General features: G+C 45.8%; 1 protein-coding gene and 2 non-coding genes across 3 annotated transcripts; 1 reads left to right on the top strand and 2 right to left on the bottom strand.

Annotated features, from left to right (window-relative positions):
• Positions 1 to 3068: 3068 nt before the first annotated feature.
• TRNAS-GCU lies at positions 3069 to 3150 on the bottom strand. The gene has a single exon. It is a non-coding gene; the product is annotated as a tRNA-Ser (tRNA).
• A 213-nt stretch (positions 3151 to 3363) lies between these two features.
• Positions 3364 to 3975, bottom strand: LOC125523006. Its single transcript, XM_048688039.1, has one exon. The coding sequence runs from the start codon at positions 3851 to 3853 to the stop codon at positions 3557 to 3559; it is 297 nt and encodes a 98-aa protein (XP_048543996.1). The 5' UTR covers positions 3854 to 3975; the 3' UTR covers positions 3364 to 3556.
• An 894-nt stretch (positions 3976 to 4869) lies between these two features.
• On the top strand, positions 4870 to 4951 carry TRNAS-GCU. The gene has a single exon. It is a non-coding gene; the product is annotated as a tRNA-Ser (tRNA).
• The last annotated feature ends 18089 nt before the right edge of the window (positions 4952 to 23040 follow it).

Genomic DNA, 23040 nt, shown 5'->3' with positions numbered 1-23040 from the left:
TGGCACTTTGGGGAGCTGTGACGTAAAACCACTCCCGTTGCCACAATCCGGACACCTCTGGAAAGGAACCCGTTGGCCATGGAGCATCAGCAATTTTGCTTATTAAAGCACCTCCGCACGCTGCGTACTGTCCCTCGACCATCTTCGGCTTCACATCGAAGGTCTTGAGCCACAAGCCGAAGTAAGGGGTAATGCGGAGGAAGGCCTCACAGACGACAATAAATAACGAGATGTGAAGAAGGGAGCCTGGGGCCAGATCGTGAAAATCCAGTCCGTAATAGAACATAAGACCCCTGACAAAGGGATCCAGAGCGAGGCCTAGTTCTCGGAGGAAGTGGGAGACGAACACAACGCTCTCGTTGGGTTCGGGAGTAGGGACGACCTGCCCTCGGGCGGGCAGCCTATGCGAAATTTCGGCGGTCAGATATCTGGCCTCCCTCAACTTCTTGATGTCCTCCTCCATGGCGGAGGAAGACATCCACCGACCTTGAAGGCTGGATCCGGACATGATTGAAGGTCCGAAGCATCTGACCTTGGCTTTGGGTGTTAGAACTCGAGGCGGGGGAGGGATTCGATTGAGCACGGGAGGGAAAAAAGTAACAACTTGTCCCTTTATAAAGCGGGTGAATATCAAGCGTCCTCCTCGTGGCCGTTTGGGACTTGCCTAAAATCTAGGAGTCCTAGGCACGGTTGGGTTACCCACGTCCGTATTGATGAGAATCCTGTAATAAGGGAAACACGATCCCTGCTTTGACAAGACGTGTCAAGAAACCGCCTGGTGTTATGTGCGGGGTTGGTTAAATAAAAACGGTTCAAATAATTACGGGGCCGTGGCGTGATGTCATGTTGCCAAAACGTGTCAGCAGATTAGATTTGTGGTAATATTATTCTCTCTACGGTGGTTTGTGGAACCTATTTTACAGGGTCGGACACTATCCTTGTATTCAAATTCTTCCGTGGTGTATTCGGAGGAGGAACCCGCCTTGCAATGCCGAAGACAACACTGCGCATCGGACTCATCGTCATTGAAGCCTGGTTCAGGGGCTACTGAGGGAGTCTTGGATTAGGGGGTCTTCGGACAGCCGGACTATATCCTTTGGCCGGACTGTTGGACTATGAAGATACAAGATTGAAGACTTCGTCCCGTGTCCGGATGGGGCTCTACTTGGCGTGGAAGGCAAGCTAGGCAATACGGATATGTATATCTCCTCCTTTGTAACCGACCTTGTGTAACCCTAGCCCCCTCCGGTGTCTATATAAACCGGAGGGTTTTAGTCCGTAGGACAACATACAATCAGACCATAGGCTAGCTTCTAGGGTTTAGCCTCTCCGATCTCGTGGTAGATCAACTCTTGTACTATTCATATTATCAAGAATAATCAAGCAGGACGTAGGGTTTTTTACCTCCATCAAGAGGGCCCGAACCTGGGTAAAACATCGTGTCCCCTGCCTCCTGTTACCATCCGCCTTAGACGCACAGTTCGGGACCCCCTACCTGAGATCCGCCGGTTTTGACATCGACAAGGGGACTCAGGATCTATGTCGGTGTTGTAGGTCGTAGGGTTAGGTTAGTTTTCTTGCGGTGGCGCTGTGGTGGTGATGACACTGTTGAGAAGAATATATAAGTTTCCTTGGCTCCTTCTCCACCTCGCCGGAGGCGGTTTCGTCGTCGACATTGAGGAGCGCAGGGCTTGGTCTGGTTGCCTGTCTTCGGATCGGTGGATCTATGTGTAGGAGTGGTTCGTGGTTCCTCTCGATAGGTGCAGTTTTCTTCAACGACGACGACAACGACAGCGGTTCTACCGGTGCGCTGGTCCTTCGAGACCGTAGATCGAAGTCTTCCCGTCTGCCAGATGGTCCGCCCTTTACAAGGTCAGGCCGGTTTCGGGTGCAAGGATGCGGCGGCGGCGGCATGACTGCGTCACGTTCCGGCAACTGGAGTTGTGTGGTGCTCTGTGGACTGGAATGTAATTTCTGGTTTCTTTGGGTCCTTTGTACCATTTGTTGATACTTTATAATTGATCCGGGGACCTTTTCACAAAATAAATAAATCTGGGTTTTCAAAGATAAACTGAGGGAAATATGGGATAGCTACCTGCAAGGGCTCAACAGGTTCTATGCGATGTGGTCCATATATATGGAGCTAACTGGCAAAAGGCTTCACTTGGTTTGATAGGCCTCCTAAGAGCAATGCTACACATACAGGCAATTTTTTTTACAGACTTAAGCCCTGTTCGGCTCCTCTCCGCTCCCCAACTGCAGCTCCCGGAGCGGAGGGAGCACCAGTGCAATTGCAGGGAGCTGCTCGAACCGAGCTCCTCGCGGAGCGGAGTTACAAGATCGGAGAGCTTCCGAACAGTCTCTTAGTTGCTGCCACCTTGAGAATTTAGGGCTGACAGCAACTAATTTATCTCACCCCAAATTCCCGGAATGGGGCCCATTCCCTCCAATCCGTTAATGCCATTACTCTCCGTAAGACTAAGTCTGTAAAAAAATTGCTTGTAAGTGTACCATTGCTCAACCTCCTAAGGACTGAGGCGGGGCCTATTATATTGGCTGTCTCTCTACCAGTAAAAAAGGGAGGCAGCATTTTGGGCCAAAGTGAAGCAATTTTGGTAGGGGGCAGCCAATATTATGTGAGAATCTTTTTATATAAAATGTCATAGCGGCCATGCCCATATGCCAACAGATTTCTTTTCTTTGCGGGATAATAGATCCATCTCTATGCATATTGTGCGACAATATAGAATAGGTCAGGTGTAATCAGCGAAAAAAGTTGGATCTTTAAGTTGCGAAAATCCCCAAAAAGTCATGCACATATATACCGGTTCATGCTGCAACTTTTTAATCATTATTATTACTATTTTCCTCCTGATAAATCATGCTACAAATTTAGCCGTGCGACAATATAGAATATGTCTGGTGTAATTAGCGAAAACAAGTTGGATATTTCCCAAAAAAATCATGCACATATATACCGGTTCATGTTGCAACTTTTTAATCATTATTATTACTATCTTCGTTCTGATAAATCATGCGACAGATTTAGCAAAATAGAGAAAAAAATTCGAGGCCTGAGAGATTCGAACTCTCGCGGGCAGAGCCCATGTACTTAGCAGGTACACGCCTTAACCACTCGGCCAAAGCGTCGTTTTTAGAAAATTTCTCACATAACTCTACATGTCTCTCTACCAAAATTCACCTAATATTGGCTGTCTCTCTACCCAAAAAAATACAAAAAACAAAGGGAGGCTGTATTTTGGACCATATATATGGAGCTATCTTGCAAAAGGGGAGTCTGCCTTTCTAAAGATTGAAACCATGCTGAACACAAAGCAACAGCTATATATCGACCCGATAAGCAGCCAGAAACAGGAGCATATTTCGTTTAAAATAAAATCGAATGATCCATTGCAGTTAAATCGACTGTACACACACAATTTTTTTATGCTCATCATATAACCTTTCTTAAGAACAATCACTACAAACGATAGCTAAGAAACTAAGAAAGCACGCACCGCTGACTCGTACATTAGTTCAACACAAAGCACTTCAACTAGTCTGCCCTCCGGTCACGGTCAGCATCACCGGCCTGCGGGGTCACGGAGGAGCCGGCGTCATCCGGAACGCCGACAGGGACGTCGGAGAAGGCCGCCAGGACGCGGCGGACGCTCATGCTCCGCATCGGCCGGAAGCTGAGCGACCTCGCCGCGCTGGCCGTGGAGAAGACGTCCGATGACTTGCGCAGGATGAGGTAGACCAGCCCCTGCACGAGCGCGAACACGGCCACCTTGGCCAGCGCGTCGCCGAGCTCCGGCGAGATCGCGGCCGCCGCCTCCACCACGTTGCCCATTCCCTAAGAGGCTAAGAACTAAACCAGCTCAACTGGCCGCCGACGATGACAGTCGACGAGACTGCGAACCGGCGCGTTCGAAATGTGTAAAGTGGCTTACAGTCGAAGAGAATGTGCTCTGCTTCTGTGCCCTGTGTACGATTGGTCGTTGTTTATATATAGGGCTGGCCGGCACGCGGCTTGCGTCAAGTTGCCTTTCCGGCGGCGTGAGCCTTGCACGCAAGCGCGCGAAGGAGGTGGTGCAAGCCTCCACGTTTTCTTCCCACATCTGAACCTCATGGCCTGCCCTTGCCTTCGCTCGTCATCGTGTACTTTGTGTCTCTGTCACATGGACCTGTGTCTGGACGAACGGTCTCAACTCCGCTTTGGGAAGCGATCGTCTCCGAGGGAGTACCCTCTCCGAGGTGGCACGCATGAGTCATGGATAGCAGGGCCATTGGCTCGGAAGGCGCACTCTCCATTTGCTTGCGGCTAACCTCGATCGACTCGAAATGAGAAAAAGGCAAATCAATCGACCATTTTCGGGCGCTTTCTTGCTTGCCGGGCCCTAGCTAATGGCTGGAATTAGCAGGGCGGCATGCAGCGACAGGATAACGTGAGCTCACGTGGCGGCCATGTTTTCCGCCGGGACGTGGTGGTGGCGGTGGCCGGTTCTTGCAAGCCAAGCAATTGCATGCTCATCGATCGGTGGTTTATGGCGTCCAGCCCCATGCGCGCATGCTTGGCTCACAAGTCCATTGCTTGCTGCCACAAGGCAGCTAGCTGTAGCGTCTGCGATTTGCTCTGGCGAGTGGCGAGTCACCGGGAGTCAGGCGATGCTGCTCGTGGTCAGTTTTTGTCAATCGTACAAGGAAAGCCATTGCTTTGCCTCCTCAGGCTGACGTGTACACGGTAACACGGGTGAGGCATGTGGAGGCAAAATGAATTGTAAGAAAAAGCAATTGACGGCCAAAGAACACAATGACATGCTTTGGATACCATGTCGAGTAGGATTATGTGAGAATCCTTCTAACGACGACGCTTTGGCCGAGTGGTTAAGGCGTGTGCCTGCTAAGTACATGGGCTCTGCCCGCGAGAGTTCGAATCTCTCAGGCGTCGATACTTTTTTCTCTATTTTACCAAATTATTGTTTTTTCTCAGATTTTTTTAATCAGAAAGTATAAATTTTGAATTTTCCAAAAATAAAAGGCTCCATGGAGCCCGGTCACCCAAACACCATACTCCTTAGTTTTGTTGCATTATGCTCACTTGCGAAATCCTAGATCGTTGAGACCCATGCCACAACTACAACCGCGACCGAACAAGTGTGCATGCTCAAGGCCGTGATGGCCGCTTCCGTCATTGAGCGAGTGGGAGAGGTGCAGAAAGGCTGCAAAGGCAACCGTCGCTGCCATCAGAGATATCTTCCTCCTCCTCCCCCCACGATGGCGACAACCACGAGCCATCATATGTCGTCCCATTGCATTCCTATATATGTGTAGTTATCATAACCTATCTATATTTGTGTCGCATTAGGAATCTATCATTGTCTAGGCATATGTAGTGTGTCGCATCTACACCTTATCTATGCTATATTTGAATATGAAGTTGGAAGTCTGAAAATTATGCCTTTCAAATGTTGTTACATTCTGTGACGTCGAAATATATAAGTTTGCCACATATTCATGTGAAATTGTAGTAATGGAGTCATACACACACAAATTACATATAAATATGAAGTGGGAGTCTTACATAACAAATTAAAGAGAAATATGAAGAGGGGGTCATATATATACAAATTAAAGAGAAATATGAAGAAGAAGTCGTATATATACACAAATTGAAGAGAAATATGAAAAGGTAGGGGGATATGAAGGCTTTACACGTTAGCTTTGGAGTTGATAAATATTGTTAAAGAGCCCCTTTGAAGTAAATATAAAAAGGCTCGGTTTTTTCGGCATTCTACAAAAGTTGCTCTTAGACTTATTTTTATTGATTTTTGTTTAAATGTTGCCTGATAGCTAAGATGAGTGAGAGAAAAAAAATATGGTTGCATGTGCGTTGCATATGCATATTTACTACTCCCTCCGTTCAGAAATATAAGATATTCTAACTTTTTCTAAATTGAATGTATCTAGACACGTTTTAGTGTGTTTGTTTACTCATTTCAATCTGTATATAGTCCATATTGGAATATTGAAAAATATCTTATATTTATGAATGGCGGGAGTAGTTATATATAAATCCTCGTGGGATCTTGTGTCATGGACCATGCATGTCTATCAATTTTGTCAATGTGAGTGATCAGTACATAAGTTAGCAGCTTTATAGTTCACATTGTGAATTTTTCATTACAAAAACTTTTCAAACTATCCGGAAGAAAAATCTTATGGGGTACAAGACGGCAAGGTTCAATATAATGGGCACAGTGACATGATGATGGCACTAACTCTGTTTTGGGGGAAATAATCAAACATCAAACGAAATGGGCTAGAGTTGTATCCTATCTGTATGCATACACCTTGACTTGCGAATAACTTTGAAAATCAATGCTTTGCGAAGTTACTCATACGCCATAGCCGATTATCACATGATCTCACATGGCGCAAAAACAAAATCTGTTGTTAGTTTTAACAAGGTTTGCACGTATAAACTACCTAAAAGTTTCACTTAAAGCACCGATGACAAATTGACAAGAGAAGGAAATGATGCCACATGGTTCGAAAGAAAAAAGGATGCCACATCAACCATCACAGGAAAAGCTAGGCCCGATCACCTACGAATATCTCAATGCTTCCACACAAAACCAGTTACATTTCCCTCCAAATTCTGCTCCAAGAAACTAATTAAGTGCACTCTAGCTGACTATATTCGTCATATAGCACAACAGATTTAGTTAATAGCTGGCAGCTGTCTCTTTTCTCTGGTATATATACAAGCAATGCAAGTGTGGCGGGTATTGCTTACTGTAGAATATGTGAATTGCATGATGTATTGCTCTTCGTGCATATGCACGTATATATGGTGTACAAAGGTGGGCCACGGACCTCAACTATACAAAGAACTAGGAGGCGGTCTCAATACACAATATGCACGTAACACATATACCCAACACCCCCCGTAGTCGAAGCGGCACCGCGGCTGACGCAAAGACTGGACCGAAACTCTTCAAATGACGCCGTAGGCAAGCCCTTGGTCATGATATCGGCAAATTGTTGGGAAGTAGGGACGTGTAAAACACGAATATGGCCAAGGGCCACTAGTAGAAAACAGGGCTTTGGTCCAGGTCGGGCCAGCCCATTAGTCCCGGTTCAGTCCAGAACCGGGACCCATGGGGCCATTGGTCTCGGTTCATGAGGCCAGGGGGGTGGCCGGGCTTCGTGGGGCATTGGTCCCGGTTCGTCATGCCCCTTTGGTCCCGGTTGGTGGGACGAACCGGGACCAATGAGCCTCGCTCCTGGCCCACCATCATTGGTCCCGGTTGGTGGCTTGAACCGGGACCACATGCTTCCCTTTAGTCCCGGTTCATGCCACGAACCGGGACCAATGAGGTGCCTATATATACCCCTCACCCGCGAGCAGAGCACCCCAGTGCTCTGTTTTTCTTTGGCCGGCGAGGGGAGGCCTTTGTGGTGCTCTAGCTCACGTCCTATGCAAATGAGGTGTTCAATGAAATTCCTGAGCCACACTAGTTAAGCTTTCTCCTCTCGAAGATCGACCTCAAAACTCCATTTTCCTCGAGATTTGTCTAGATTTAGCGGCCCATCACATCCCACTCCCGTCTTCACCGCCGTCGATCGCCCGCACCGATCTCGTCGCCGGCACCACCGTGGTGAGCCTCTTGTTCTTATCTTCTTTCCGAAAGAAAAAAATCTTACTTTAGCTAGATAGATACTTGTCTAATTTTCTTACTTTTATTATTGCTTGTTATTATATAGTACGATGGTTTTGGTATCCGCCCCCGTCGGCCCTCGTCCTGGCTATGATTCGGATGTGGTATATATTATCTTTTTATAACTATTTGGTTCATTTATTGTTTATGACAATTATGCCGACCAACGTGACATATATTTTATTTATCTAGGAGGTAGTTGAACCGGAAATTCCAACCGACCCTATTGTCGAGAGGTTAAATTTAGTTGAAGAAGAAAACAATTACTTGAAGGAAAAAATAAAAAAAATTGAGGAGGAGAAGATGATATTGGAGTTGCATGTTGCGGATGTGTCGATGATCACAAGATCAAGATGGATGCAATGCGGTTGAAGATGAGAAAGATTAGAAAATATGCCATTCATACCGAGGCTTGGTATCATTATGCCGTTGGATCGATTGTTACCTTGGTTGCGATTATGATTGCATTTGTTTTTGCATTGAAATGTTTTACATAGTTTCAATGTATGGTTTAATTAATTAGATGCTCTGGAGAGCTATATGTTGTTAGATGAGAACTATGTATGTACTTTGGTTTTAATGTGATGATGAACTTCTATTAATTTGGTCACTTAATTATCTATTCATGATGTTCTGTAATGGTTTTTGACACACTTAATTATATATAATGCACATAGATGAACCAACAATGGATGTACGGTGAAAGACACACCTCCGAGTACATTAAGGGCGTGCATGATTTTCTCGAAGTGGCCAAGGCAAACAAGCAGAATGGTTTTATGTGTTGTCCATGCCCTAAATGTGGGAATACAAAGTCTTACTCTGACCGGAAAATCCTTCACACCCACCTGCTTTACAATGGTTTCATGTCACACTATAATGTTTGGACGAGGCACGGAGAAATAGGGGTTATGATGGAAGATGGTGAAGAAGAAGAGGACGATGACAACTATGTGCCCCCTGAATACGGTGATGCTGCAACGGGGGAAGCTGCTGAAGATCAAGAGGAACCAGACGATGTGCCCAATGATGCTGCAACGGGGGAAGCTGCTAAAAATCATGAGGAACCAGACGATGTGCCCGATGATGATGATCTCCGCCGGGTCATTGTCGATGCAAGGACGCAATGCGAAAGTCAAAAGGAGAAGCTGAAGTTCGATCGCATGTTAGAGGATCACAAAAAGGGCTGTACCCCAATTGCAAAGATGGCAACACAAAGCACAGTACCGTACTGGTATTGCTGCAGTGGAAGGCAGAGAATGTTGTGCCTGACAAAGGATTTGAGAAGCTACTGAAAATATTGAAGAAGAAGCTTCCAAAGGATAACGAATTGCCCGACAGTACATACGCAACAAAGAAGGTCGTATGCCCTCTAGGATTGGAGGTGCAGAAGATACATGCATGCCCTAATGACTGCATCCTCTACCGCGGTGCGTACAAGGATCTGAACGCATGCCCGGTATGCGGTGCATTGAGGTATAAGATCAGACGAGATGACCCTGGTGATGTTGACGGCGAGCCCCCAAGGAAGAGGGTTCCTGCGAAGGTGATGTGGTATGCTCCTATAATACCATGGTTGAAACGCCTGCTCAGAAACGAAGAGCATGCCAAGTTGATGCGATGGCACAGTGAGGACCGTAAGAAAGACTGGAAGTTGAGAGCACCTGCTGACGGGTCGCAGTGGAGAAAAATCGAGAGAAAGTACTGGCCTGAGTTTGCAAGTGACCCAAGGAACGTATGGTTTGGTTTAAGCGCGGATGTCATTAATCCTTTCGGGGAGCAGAGCAGCAATCACAGCACCTGGCCCGTTACTCTATGTATGTATTACCTTCGTCCTTGGATGTGCATGAAGGGGAAGTTCATTATGATGCCAATTCTCATCCAAGGCCCTAAGCAACCCGACAACGACATTGATGTGTTCCTAGGGCCATTAGTTGAAGAACTTTTACAGCTATGGAATGGAAACGGTGTACGCACGTGGGATGAGCAAAAACATGAGGAATTTAACCTGCACGCATTGCTGTTTGTAACCATCAACGATTGGCCCACTCTCAGTAACCTTTCAGGACAGACAAACAAGGGATACCACGCATGCACACACTGTTTAGAAGAAACTGAAAGTATATACCTGGACAAATGCAGGAAGAATGTGTACCTGGGCCATCGTCGATTTCTTCCGACCAACCATCAATGTCGAAAGAAAGGCAAGCATTTCAAAGGCGAGGCAGATCACCGGAAGAAGCCCGCCATGTGTACCGGTGATCACGTACTTGCTATGGTCAATGATTTACACATAATCTTTGGAAAGGGTCCCGGCGGACTAGCTGTTCCGAATGACGCTGAGGGACACGCACCCATGTGGAAGAAGAAATCTATATTTTGGGACCTACCCTACTGGAAAGACCTAGAGGTCCGCTCTTCAATCAACGTGATGCACGTGACGAAGAACCTTTGCGTGAACCTGCTAGGCTTCTTGGGCGTGTATGGGAAGACAAAAGATACACCTGAGGCACGGGAGGACCTGCAACGTTTGCAAGAAAAAGATGGCATGCCTCCGAAGCAGTATGAAGGTCCTGCCAGCTACGCTCTTACGAAAGAAGAGAAAGAAATCTTCTTTGAATGCCTGCTCAGTATGAAGGTCATGATTGGCTTCTCGTCGAATATAAAGGGAATAATAAATATGCCAGAGAAAAAGTTCCAGAACCTAAAGTCTCATGACTACCACGTGATTATGACGCAATTGCTTCCGGTTGCATTGAGGGGGCTTCTATCGGAAAACGTCCGATTAGCCATTGTGAAGCTATGTGCATTCCTCAATGCAATCTCTCAGAAGGTGATCGATCCAGAAATCGTACCAAGGCTAATGAGTGATGTGGCGCAATGTCTTGTCAGTTTCGAGCTGGTGTTCCCACCATCCTTCTTCAATATCATGATGCACGTCCTAGTTCATTTAGTCGACGAGATTGTCATTCTGGGGCCCGTATTTCTACACAATATGTTCCCCTTTGAGAGGTTCATGGGAGTCCTAAAGAAATATGTCCGTAACCGCGCTAGGCCAGAAGGAAGCATCTCCATGGGCCATCAAACAGAGGATGTCATTGGGTTTTGTGTTGACTTCATTCCTGGCCTTAAGAAGATAGGTCTCCCTAAATCGCGGTATAAGGGGAGACTGACTGGAAAAGGCACGCTGGGAGGGGCCTCAAGAATATGCAGAGACGGATATTCTTGGTCTCAAGCACACTACACAGTTCTACAGAACTCTACCTTGGTGAACCCGTATGTCGATGAACACAAGAACAGTCTGCGCTCCAAACACCCGGAGCAGTGCGACGACTGGATTACATGTGAACACATCAGGACTTTCAGCAGTTGGTTGGAAACAAGTCTCAGAGGTGACAACACTGTTTGTAATGAGCTGTACTTATTGTCCAGGGGACCATCTTTGACTGTATTGACTTACAAAGGATACGAGATAAATGGGAATACATTTTACACGATCTCCCAAGATCAAAAGAGCACCAACCAAAATAGCGGTGTCCGCTTTGATGCAGCAACCGAGAGGGGAAAGGACACATATTATGGTTACATAGTGGACATATGGGAACTTGACTACAGACATGATTTTAAGGTCCCTTTGTTTAAGTGCAAATGGGTCAATCTGTCAGGAGGCGGGGTACAGGTAGACCCACAGTACGGAATGACAACAGTGGATCTCAACAATCTTGCGTATGCAGACGAACCGTTCGTCCTAGCCAATGATGTGGCACAGGTTATCTATGTGAAGGACATGTCTACCAAACCGAGAAAAAGAAAAGATAAGGAAGCGAATACATCATACGATGAGCCAAAGCGCCACATAGTTCTTTCAGGAAAAAGGGACATCATGGGAGTGGAGGGCAAGACAGACATGTCTGAAGATTATGAAAAGTTTCATGAAATTCCTCCCTTCAAAGTCATGGTTGACCCAAGCATCCTGATAAACGATGAAGATTATCCATGGTTACGGCGCAATAAGTAAATGACACAAGCGAAGAAAAAGTAAAGACTTTCTCCCGCAACTATTATGATGATACCATGCCAACTTTGTAACAGACGAGTATGATACCATTGTTCGTTTTGTACATGCACATGCTATGTGGATGAAATTATGATACCATGCCAACTTTTAACTTTTTCAGAGTTCATTTGAAATGCTTTAATGTCTTATGGTTCGGCCCTCGTAATACCATTATTCAAATTTTAACTAATCAAATTTGAAAACTAATGGCACTAACATAAAGTTTATAATTTTTTCTAAAACTAATGGCACTAACAGAAAGTTTATAATTTTTCTGACCTAGAAGCAAAAACAATTAAAAAATAAAGCAAAAAACAAAAGAAAATAAATAATGCAAAAAACAAAACAAAAAAACTAGAAAAAACTATTTTTATAGTAAAGTTAATCACAAACTTGTGATTCACACAAATTTCAAAGAATTCAAATTTTAACTACTTAAATTTGAAAACTAATGGCACTAACAGATAGTTTATAATTTTTCTAAAACTAATGGCACTAACAGAAAGTTTATAATTTTTCTAAAACTAATGGCACTAACAGAAAGTTTATAATTTTTCTGACCTAAAAGCAAAAATAATTAAAGAATAAAGCAAAAAACAAAAGAAAATAAATAATGCAAAAAACAAAACAAAAAAAAAACTAGAAAAAAACTATTTTTGTAGTAAAGTTAATCACAAACTTGTGATTCACACAAATTTCAAAGAAATCAAATTTTAACTATTCAAATTTGAAAACTAATGGCACTAACAAAAAGTTTATAATTTTTCTAAAACTAATGGCACTAACAGAAAGTTTATAATTTTGCTGACCTAAAAGCAAAAAGAATTAAAAAATAAAGCAAAAACAAAATAAAATAAATAATGCAGAAAACAAAACAAAAAAACTGGAAAAAACTATTTTTCTAGTAAAGTTAATCACAAACTTGTGATTCACATAAATTTCAAAGAATTCAAATTTTAACTATTCAAATATGAAAACTAATGGCACTAAGAGAAAGTTTATAATTTTTCTAAAACTAAAAGTAAAGAGAATAAAAAAAGCAAGAATCAAAAGAAAATAAATAATTCAAAAAAATAAAAATGCCACCTATTGGGCCACACGGCCTGCATACGACTAGAAACCCATCTCTACATGGGCCAGGATGCAGGCCCAATAGGCCCAACAAGGCAGTGACAAGGGTAGGTAAGTACTGCCTGCATATTAGAGAGGAGCTCAGCACCTGAGCCGCAACGCATCTTATAAACAGGTGCTGAGCTCTCTCAGCTAGCGAGGCGGGACTAAACTTCCCACCGCACCGCGCCAGCGCAAGGCCTTTGGTCCCGGTTGGTGCCATGAATCGGGACTAAAGGCTTTGCTATATAAGTTCACACTTAGGAAATTTTCACTCTCATCTCGCAGTTGCCTCCCCGACGACGCCGATGCCGCCCGCCGCCCCCGCCGCCGCCTTCGCCGTCGCCCGTGCCCGTCGTCGCCGTCGCCGTCACCCTCGCCGTCGCCCGCCGTTGCCCATGCCCTCGCCGTCGCCCGCGCCCCTGCCCCGACGCGCGCCCGCGCCCTCGCCCCTGCCCCGACGCGTGCTCGCGCCCGCGCCCTCGTCGTCGCCCACCGTTGCCCATGCCCTCGCCGTCGCCCGCGCCCTTGCCCCGTCGCCTGTCGTTGCCCACGCCCTCGCCGTCGCCCGCGCCCTGCCCCGATCCCCTCGTCGCCGTCGCCCTGCCTCGCCCTTCGTCGCCGTCGCCCCCTACCCCGAGCGCGCGCCCACTGCCCCGTCGCCATCCTCGCTGCCGACCCCGCGATCCTCCTCACCTTGGTCCGGCCGGCGCCCTCCCTAGCATTTTTTTCATATATATGCTTGTTTTTTCATATATATGCTTGTTTTTATATATATGATGATATATATGCTTGTTATCATAATTGTTTTTGTTCATATATATATAATGATTTTTTTATAGAATATGATGTTTTTTTTCATAGATGATCACATATACGATGTATGCACGGATGTGGATGAAATATGATGTTTTTTGTTCATAGAACATGATGTTTTTTTATTCACAGATTTTTTTTGTTCATGAGAGAGGCGGGGACGTCGAGGGATCATAGATGTATTTTTTCAGAATTTTCTATCGTGCATAGACGGATTTTAGACCACGGGAGCACCCCTCCCTATCGTTGCAAAAGTTGCTAAGTGATATTAAGAAGGAAGAAGAAGAAAAAGAAGGATAGGAAAAAAGAAAATAAGAAGATGAAGAAAGAATAAGAGGAGAGGAAGAAGAGGAGAAATAAATAAGAAGAGGAAAAAAGAAGAAAAAATAGAGGATAAGAAGAAAGGAATAGAGGAGAATAAGAAAAAATAGAATTTTTCTATTTTTTCTTCTTCTCCTCTATTCCTTTCTTCTTCTCCTCTTTTTTTTCTTCTTTTTTCTTCAATCTTCTCCTCTATTCCTTTCTTCTTCTTCTCTTTTTATTTCTTCTTCATTTTCTTATGTTTTATCGGGTCTGTCGTCGTCGATATACCCCTCCCGATAACTTCAACACGTGGGGGGGGGGTCGATATACCCCCTCCTCGATAATATTATTTTCTCATGTACGTATGTCGTGTCGATATAAACTCCCGATAACTTCAACACGTGGGGGGGGGTCGATATACCCCCTCCCGATAATTTCAACACGAGGGGGGGTCGATATACCCCCTCCCGATAACTTCAACACGTGGGGGGGGTCGATATACCCCCTCCCCGATAATATTATTTTCCCATGTATGTATGTCGTCGTTGTCGATATAAACCCCTCTCGATAACTTCAACACGTGGGGGGGGGTCGATATATCCCCTCCCGATAACTTCAACATGTGGGGGGGGGTCGATATACCCCCTCCTCGATAATATTATTTTCCCATGTACGTATGTCGTCGTTGTCGATATAAACCCCCCCGATAACTTCAACACGAGGGGGGGGGGTCGATATACCCCCTCCCCATTAATATTATTTTCCCATGTACGTATGTCGTGTCGATATAAACTCCCGATAACTTCAACACGTGGGGGGGGGGGTCGATATACCCCCTCCCGATAACTTCAACACGAGGGGGGGGTCAATATACCCCGTGTCCCGATAACTTCAACATGAGGGGGGGTCGACTTACCCCCTCCCCGATAATATTATTTTCCCATGTATGTATGTCGTCGTTGTCGATATAACCCCCTCCCAGATAACTTCGACCGTGATAACTTATACCAGGGAGCACCCCCCGGCCCTCTCGCTCGACCAAAACTCTCGAGGACACCCAAACCCTAGAAAAAAACGATGTCGGTCTCCTACCCCCTCTCGCCGCGCCCCTACCCTTGAAGCATTGCCGAGGCCACCCCAAACCCGGAATAAGCTAGGTCTACATTTTCCACTAATATATCCACATGCTGTCATGTTTGTGTAATAATTGCCATGTTGTAATATTTGCAGAAACAATGGAGTTCGGACGAGACGAGGAACAAGAACAGGTGTTGGGGGAGATAATCTTAGCCGGAGGTGATGTCATGTCGTATCTTAACGACAATGATGGTCTGGAAGCAGAACAGGGTGAAGAAGAAGCAGGCTACGGTGATCGAAGAATGGAGGAGGAAACACATGATTATGATGGCTCCGGTGACCCAATGCTGGTGCAAGAAGGAGCCCGTAGTGACGGCTACGGTGACCGAACAGAGTCCGGCCAGGTAAATATATTAGTTAAGCCTGTGATGACTAGATAATTGATGCATTCATTGTTTTGGCATGCACACATATTAATTAACTCTCGTCTAATTCTTCTTTTTTCTAGCCCTCCGGATCGAGCACAACTTCGGTAAAGAGACGAGGCCCGAAGAAAAAGTTGCGCTCGGATGAAAGGTTTGAGATCACAGAAATCGCGCACGATGGCATGCTGATTGAAACCATCCGGACAAAGGAAGCATTTTCTGCTCAGTGCGGGGTTCTTGTTAGGGACAAGATCCCGATCAGCATCCAGCAATGGTGTAAGCCTAAGAACGAAGACCCTGAGGTGTCTTATGTCAATGATATGCAGAAAGATGATCTTTGGACTGAGCTGAAGGCAAATTTCACCCTACCGCCAGAGGAGGATCCGGAGAAGCCAATTAAAGAGCAATTAATCAAGTCTCATGCTCTTAAGAAGATGGAAGAGCTATTCAGGAGGTGGAAGAAAGAGCTGAAAACGTTTGTCGACAACGAAGAGACACCAGAATTCATCGGCAGATATGAGAAGATCAGAGATCACTGGCCCGCATTTGTGGCCTACAAGACATCGGAAAAGAGTAAGAAGATGTCGGGGACAAACAATAAAAATGCTGCAAAGAAGAAGCTTCACCATCGCACGGGGTCAGGTGGCTACCTCAAAAGCCCGGCCTAAGTGGGCCAAGGCTGAGAATGATCTGCTTGATAAAGGGATCGAACCAGAGACAATGAACTGGCCAGACCGTTGCCGGACTTGGTTCTTCGGGGCTGGCGGAACCATGGACCCTGTATCAGGGAAATGCGTTTGGACGGACGAGCAAATGAACATACCAGTCAAGAAGCTAAAGCACTATATCGATGCAGCGCAGCAAGGGACGTTCGTTCCAGACAGAGAGAACGACGAGCTCATAATGGCCCTCGGGAATCCTGAGCACCCTGGACGGACAAGAGACACGACAGGCTCCGTTCCGTGGAAGGCTGGTTTTCCGGACGCAGGCGGTTACAAATGCCAGGAGAGGAGGGAAAAAGTGCAGCAGACCCAACTGCAGGCGCTGCACGCAAGGGTACAAGCGATAGAGGAACGAGAAGCAAATCGCAGCAAACGAACTGCCGAAGCTTCCCCCGAAGCTACCCCGCCATCTCAGCGGAGAAGCAGCGTGGCTTCCACCGAGCTGCTTCAGCCGGAGCATGTCTTGACGGCTCCTGCCAGCTATCCCGTGGATGCTATCACGGAGTCTCAAAATTGCCACCTTATAATGCAATGGATGAATTTGAAGGTCAAGGCGGCTGTTGGCTCTGTTTTTCCTACTGAACCCGGCGCAACTTTTCACTGCCGGCCGATTCCAGAAGGATATGCTAGGGTGATGGTGGATGAAATAACGGAGGGATTTGAGGACCTCTAGCTTGACCACCCTACCGGTGAAGGGGAGACTCGGCTGGGTTCTGCTCTGAAGACTCCATGCCTATGGCGGAAGGAGCTCATCAACCTTCCGAACTGGACGCCTACGCCTCCTCCTCCTCCTCCGGCGAGTCAGGGCACTCCGCCTCCTCCTCCGACGAGTGACGATCAGGGCACTCGGCCTCCTTCTCCGGCGCGTGGCGGCACTCCGCCTCCTCCGCCCATGCCGGCGCGCCCGAGCAGCCAGCCTCCTCCTTCTCCGCCTCGTCAGCAAGGGCGAAAGAGACCCACCGCCGCTTCGGCTACTCCTGCGCGTCGTAGTCCTTCTCCTTTGCCTCGTAAGCAAGGAAAGAAGACAGCCACAGTCGCTCCGTCTGCTCTGCTGGCGTCTAGCAGTACAGCCAGAGGCGGGAGGCAATACAGATTCGGTCCTTCTCTGAAGACTCCAGAGAAGTTACCATACGAGAGGACCCCGGAGGAGAACGCCGAGATCGCGCGAGCCAAAGTGAGGAACTTCTTTAAAGGGGTGAAAGCAAAGAAACATCCACCTCCGGAGGAGAAGGTAGATCCGGTGAAAGTGAAGCGCACTCTGGCTGCCCTGAAAAAACCAGCAAAGTCTCCGCCGAAAGGAAACTATGAGTGCATTATTGAAAAGTCATTTGTTGAAGTGGAGCGGTCGGGAAGTACTATCAGTGATCAAAGGTTAAAAGAACGACGAGCTGGGAAAAAAATTGCCCAGCTCAGCGAACAAGCAAACCAATCGTGCCCCCCGCTCAAGGTGCTTACTAATGATCCGAGGATGGTGCCCGGTTATAGAAATCTTGGAGATTACCTGCCCGACGATGTACATTATGAGTTCTTGGAGGTGGAGGAACACAAATACAAGTACGGGAAGCCTCTCGTCAAAGATGAAAGATCTCGAACAACGATGATGCGAAGATTCCATGATTGGTACATGAAAACCTGCAGAGAGTCTGGGGGGAGGAATACTTTGACGTTGAGAGTTAGAGAGGAGCATGACCTCGTTGGAATTGAATTGTTGAATGTTCCATTTGAGGAGTTCTTCCAGTTTTTCATTCAAAAGGCCCTCGATAAAGCAACGGTCACTTGCTACTGTCTGTAAGCAGTACTACTTCTGTCATTAAGTCTCTCTATATAGGTCAGCTCTTTCATTGCATGTATTTATAATTATCCTCACTATATTATGCAGATTGAAGATCGCCGAATTGAAGAGAAGACAAATCGGTGATATTGGGTTCATTAACACAAATCTCATAGATGCAACTGAGGTTAAATATCGTGCCAAAGATACCGAGGCCAACTAGCTACGATCGTTGGTAATAAATGAAAACAAAGATATAATACTCTTTCCTTACAACTTCAAGTGAGTGTTACTGTCTTGTGCATATTCGGTTTCCCTTATTAGTCCAGGTTATAGTAATGTAATTGATGAGTTATGCATGCGTGCACATGTTCCACTATATTCTCCTAGAGATTAAGCTTGAGCAGGGACTAGTAACCGTCTTAGACTCGAGACGAAAAGATCCCCAGGACTATGCGGACATGACTCAAATGCTCGAGAAGTAAGTTAAATCGATCATTATCCACCATATCAGCAACTTTGTTCATTTCCTGATATCAAGTAATTGTTTTCTTTGTCTGACAGGGTTTGGAGAAAATTCACCAAAAAAGCTCCGGGACTGCCGAAGAAGCTGCAATTTAGACACCCGAAAGTAAGTACTATAGTAACATGTTCTGCGCATCTCCTAGTGATTCAAGCACTAGTTTCATCAATACCATTTGGCATGCTTGCTTATCAGTTTGATTGACCTCTATTTCTTTTAAAGTGGTTGTGGCAGGAACAAGGGAATGATTTCTGTGGATACTACGTTTGCGAGTCCATCCGTCACACGACCTGTGAATGGGGGTACTCTGACGAACAATATGAAGTGCGTAAGTAACAATATTCACAATTTTATTTTATTACCATCATTTGTGTTGAGTTTCATTTATTCATATATATATATATGTATTGACCCCCTTCTTCAAATTAGATATTTCGGATGCAGGATGAACTCCTAGCACCAGATCGTATGCGAGCAATTCAAGAGGAATTGGCGGCATTCTTCCTTGACCATGTGATCGCTGAAGACAGAGAATACTATGTGGATCCTGTGTTCATATATAATTAGGAGATTATATTGTAAGAGATAATTATTGTATATATGTAGCCGGTAGTGTCGGATAGATATACTAGAACTTGTTGTTCGACCAATATCTCGGAGAAGGAGAGGTGGTTAATATCAGTTATCTCTGTATGCATATATGTTCATGACGATCTTCTGTTTCCTTCGTTTGCTTACTAGCTAGCTAGGGTGTCTAGTCCTCTCTATACATATATAGTACGTAGCATCGACCAAGCACGGACATAAGAGAGGACACTTCTCTCTATTAATTAGCTAGCTAACACAATATATGAAACACTTAATTAACCTCCCCAAACCCCCAACCCCCCCCTAAAAAAACAAAAACCTCAGCCCCTGAAATGCTAACATGTGGATGCCTATTGGTCCCGGTGTTGGGGAACGTAGCAGAAATTCAAAATTTTCCTACGTGTCACCAAGATTAATCTATGGAGAGACAAGCAACGAGAGAGAGGAGTGCATCTACATACCCTTGTAGATCGCTAAGCGGAAGCGTTCAAGAGAACGGGGTTGATGGAGTCGTACTCGTCGTGATCCAAATCACCGATGATCCTAGCACCAAACGGACGGCACCTCCGCGTTCAACACACGTACGGAGCGGAGATGTCTCCTCCTTCTTGATCCAGCAAGTGGGGGGGAGAAGTTGAAGGAGATCCAACAGCACGACGGCGTGGTGGTGGAAGTAGCGGGATCCCGACAGGGCTTCGCCAAGCGCAAGCGGGGAGGAAGAGGTGTCACGGGAGGGAGGGAGGCGCCAGGGCTTCAGGTGCGGCTGCCCTCCTTCCCCTCAGCTATATATAGGGGCCTAGGGGGGGGGGCGCCGGCCCCTTGTAGATCCCATTTAGGGAGGGGGCGGCAGCCCTAGGGGTGGCTTGGCCTCCAAGCCAAGTGGAGGCGCCCCCACCCCTTAGGGTTTTCAACCCTAGGCGCATGGGAGGCCCAAGGGGGGCGCACCAGCCCACCAGGGGCTGGTTCCCACGCCCCTTCAGCCCATGGGGCCCTCCGGGATAGGTGGCCCCATCCGGTGGACCCCCAGGACCCTTCCGGTGGTCCCGGTACAATACCGATGACTCCCGAAACTCTCCCGGTGGCCGAAACTGGACTTCCTATATATAAATCTTTACCTCCGGACCATTCCAGAACTCCTCGTGACGTCCGGGATCTCATCTGGGACTCCGAACAACTTTCGGTTAACCGCATACTAATATCTCTACAACTCTAGCGTCACCGAACCTTAAGTGTGTAGACCCTACGGGTTCGGGAGACATGTAGACATGACCGACACAACTCTCCGGTCAATAACCAACAGCGGGATCTGGATACCCATGTTGGCTCCCACATGCTCCACGATGATCTCATCGGATGAACCACGATGTCGAGGATTCAATCAATCTCGTATTCAATTCCCTTTGTCTATCGGTACGATACTTGCCCGAGATTCGATCGTCGGTATCCCGATACCTCGTTCAATCTCGTTACCGGCAAGTCTCTTTACTCGTTCGGTAACACATCATCCCGTGATCAACTCCATGGTCACATTGTGCACATTATGACGATGTCCTATCGAGTGGGCCTAGAGATACCTCTCTGTTACACGGAGTGACAAATCCCAGTCTCGATTCGTGCCAACCCAACAGACACTTTCGGAGATACCCGCAGTGCACCTTTATAGCCACCCAGTTACATTGTGACGTTTGGTACACCCAAAGCATTCCTACGGTATCCGGGAGTTGAACAATCTCATGGTCTAAGGAAATGTTACTTGACATTTAGAAAAGCTTTTAGCATACGAACTACACGATCTTGTGCTAGGCTTAGGATTGGGTCTTGTCCATCACATCATTCTCCTAATGATGTGATCCCGTTATCAACGACATCCAATGTCCATGGTCAGGAAACTGTAACCATCTATTGATCAACGAGCTAGTTAACTAGAGGCTTACTAGGGACATGGTGTTGTCTATGTATCCACACATGTATCTGAGTTTCCTATCAATACAATTCTAGCATGGATAATAAACGATTATCATGAACAAGGAAATATAATAATAACTAATTTATTATTGCCTCTAGGGCATATTTCCAACAGTCTCCCACTTGCACTAGAGTCAATAATCCAGTTCACATCACTATGTGATTAACACTCAGGGTCACATCCCCATGTGACTAACACCCAAAGAGTTTACTAGAGTCAATAATCTAGTTCACATTACCATGTGATTAACACTCAATGAGTTCTGGGTTTGATCATGTTATGCTTGTGAGAGATGTTATAGTCAGCGGGTCTAAACCTTTCAGATCCGTGTGTGCTTTACAAATCTCTAGATCATTTTGTGGATGCAGCTATCACACTATATTTGGAGCTATTCCAAATAACTTTTCTACTATACGAATCCGGTTTACTACTCAGTATCATCCAGATTAGTGTCAAAAATTGCATCGGCGTAACCCTTTACGACGAACTCTTTTACCACATCCATAATCGAGAAAATTCCTTAGTCCACTAGTTACTAAGGATAGCCTTGACCGTTGTCCTGTGATCCATTCCTAGATCACACTTGTACCCCTTGACTGACTCATGGCTTGGCACACTTCAGGTGCGGTACACAACACAACATACTGTCGAGCCTACGTCTAAAGCATAGGGGACGACCTTCATCCTTTCTCTCTCTTCTTTCATGGTCAGGTCTTGAGTCTTACTCAATACTCACACCTTGTAACACAGCCAAGAACTCCTTCTTTGCTGATCTATTTTGAACTCCTTCAAAATCTTGTCACTGTATGTATTCATTTGAAAGTACTATTAAGCATTTTTGATCTATCCTTATAGATCCCGATGCTCAATATTCAAGTAGTTTAATCCAGGTTTTCCATCGAAAAACACTTTTCAAATAACCCTGCATGCTTTCCAAAAATTCTACATCATTTTTGATCAACAATATGTTAACAACATATACTCATCAAAAATTTTATAGTGCTCCCACTCACTTCTTTGGAAATACAAGTTTCTCATAAACTTTGTATAAACCCAAAATCTTTGATCATCTCATCAAAGCATACATTCCAACTCCGAGATGCTTACTCTAGTCCTTAGAAGGATTGCTGGAGCTTTGCATACTTGTCAGCATCTTTCAGGATTGACAAAACCTTCTGGTTGTATCACATACAACCTTTCCTCAAGAAAAATGCCGAGGAAACAATGTTTTGACATCCTATCTGCAAGATTTCATAAATAATGCAGTAACTGCTAACATAATTCTAACAGACTCTTAGCATCGCTACGAGTGAGAAAGTCTCATCGTAGTCAACTCCTTGAATTTGTCGGGAAGCATCTTAACGACAAGTCGAGCTATCTTAATGGTGACACTTACCATCATTGTCTGTCTTCCTTAAAATCCATCTGCACCTAACAGCCTTATGACCATCAAGTAGTTCTTTCAAAGTCTATACTTTGTTTTATACATGGATCCTCTCACGGATTTTATGGCCTCGAGCCATTCATCGGTATCCGGGCCCACCATCGCTTCTCCATAGCTCGTAGGTTCATTGTTGTCTAGCAACATGACTTCCAAGACAGGATTACATACCACTCTGAAGTAGTACACATCCTTGTCGACCTATGAGGTTTGGTAGTGACTTGATCCGAAGTTTCATGATCACTATCATAAGCTTCCACTTCAACTGGTGTAGGTGCCACAGGAACAACTTCCTGTGCCCTGCTACACACTAGTTGAAGTGACGGTTCAATAACCTCATCAAGTCTCCACCATCCTCCCACTCAATTCTTTCGAGAGAAACTTTTCCTCGAGAAAGGACCCGTTTCTAGAAACAATCACTTTTGCTTCCGGATCTGAAATAGGAGGTATACCCAACTATTTTTGGGTATTCTATGAAGATGCATTTTTCCGCTTTGGGTTCGAGCTTATCAGCCTG

Source organism: Triticum urartu, chromosome 7 (genome assembly GCF_003073215.2).
Source record: "Triticum urartu cultivar G1812 chromosome 7, Tu2.1, whole genome shotgun sequence".
Lineage (NCBI taxonomy): Eukaryota > Viridiplantae > Streptophyta > Magnoliopsida > Poales > Poaceae > Triticum > Triticum urartu.
The sequence above is the reverse complement of the archived record's forward strand: the minus strand, read 5'-3'. Positions and strand labels throughout refer to the sequence as shown.

Excerpts from the sequence above, each read along its gene's own strand:
- LOC125523006 (XM_048688039.1), bottom strand. The coding sequence starts at position 3,853 with ATGGGCAACGTGGTGGAGGCGGCGGCCGCGATCTCGCCGGAGCTCGGC.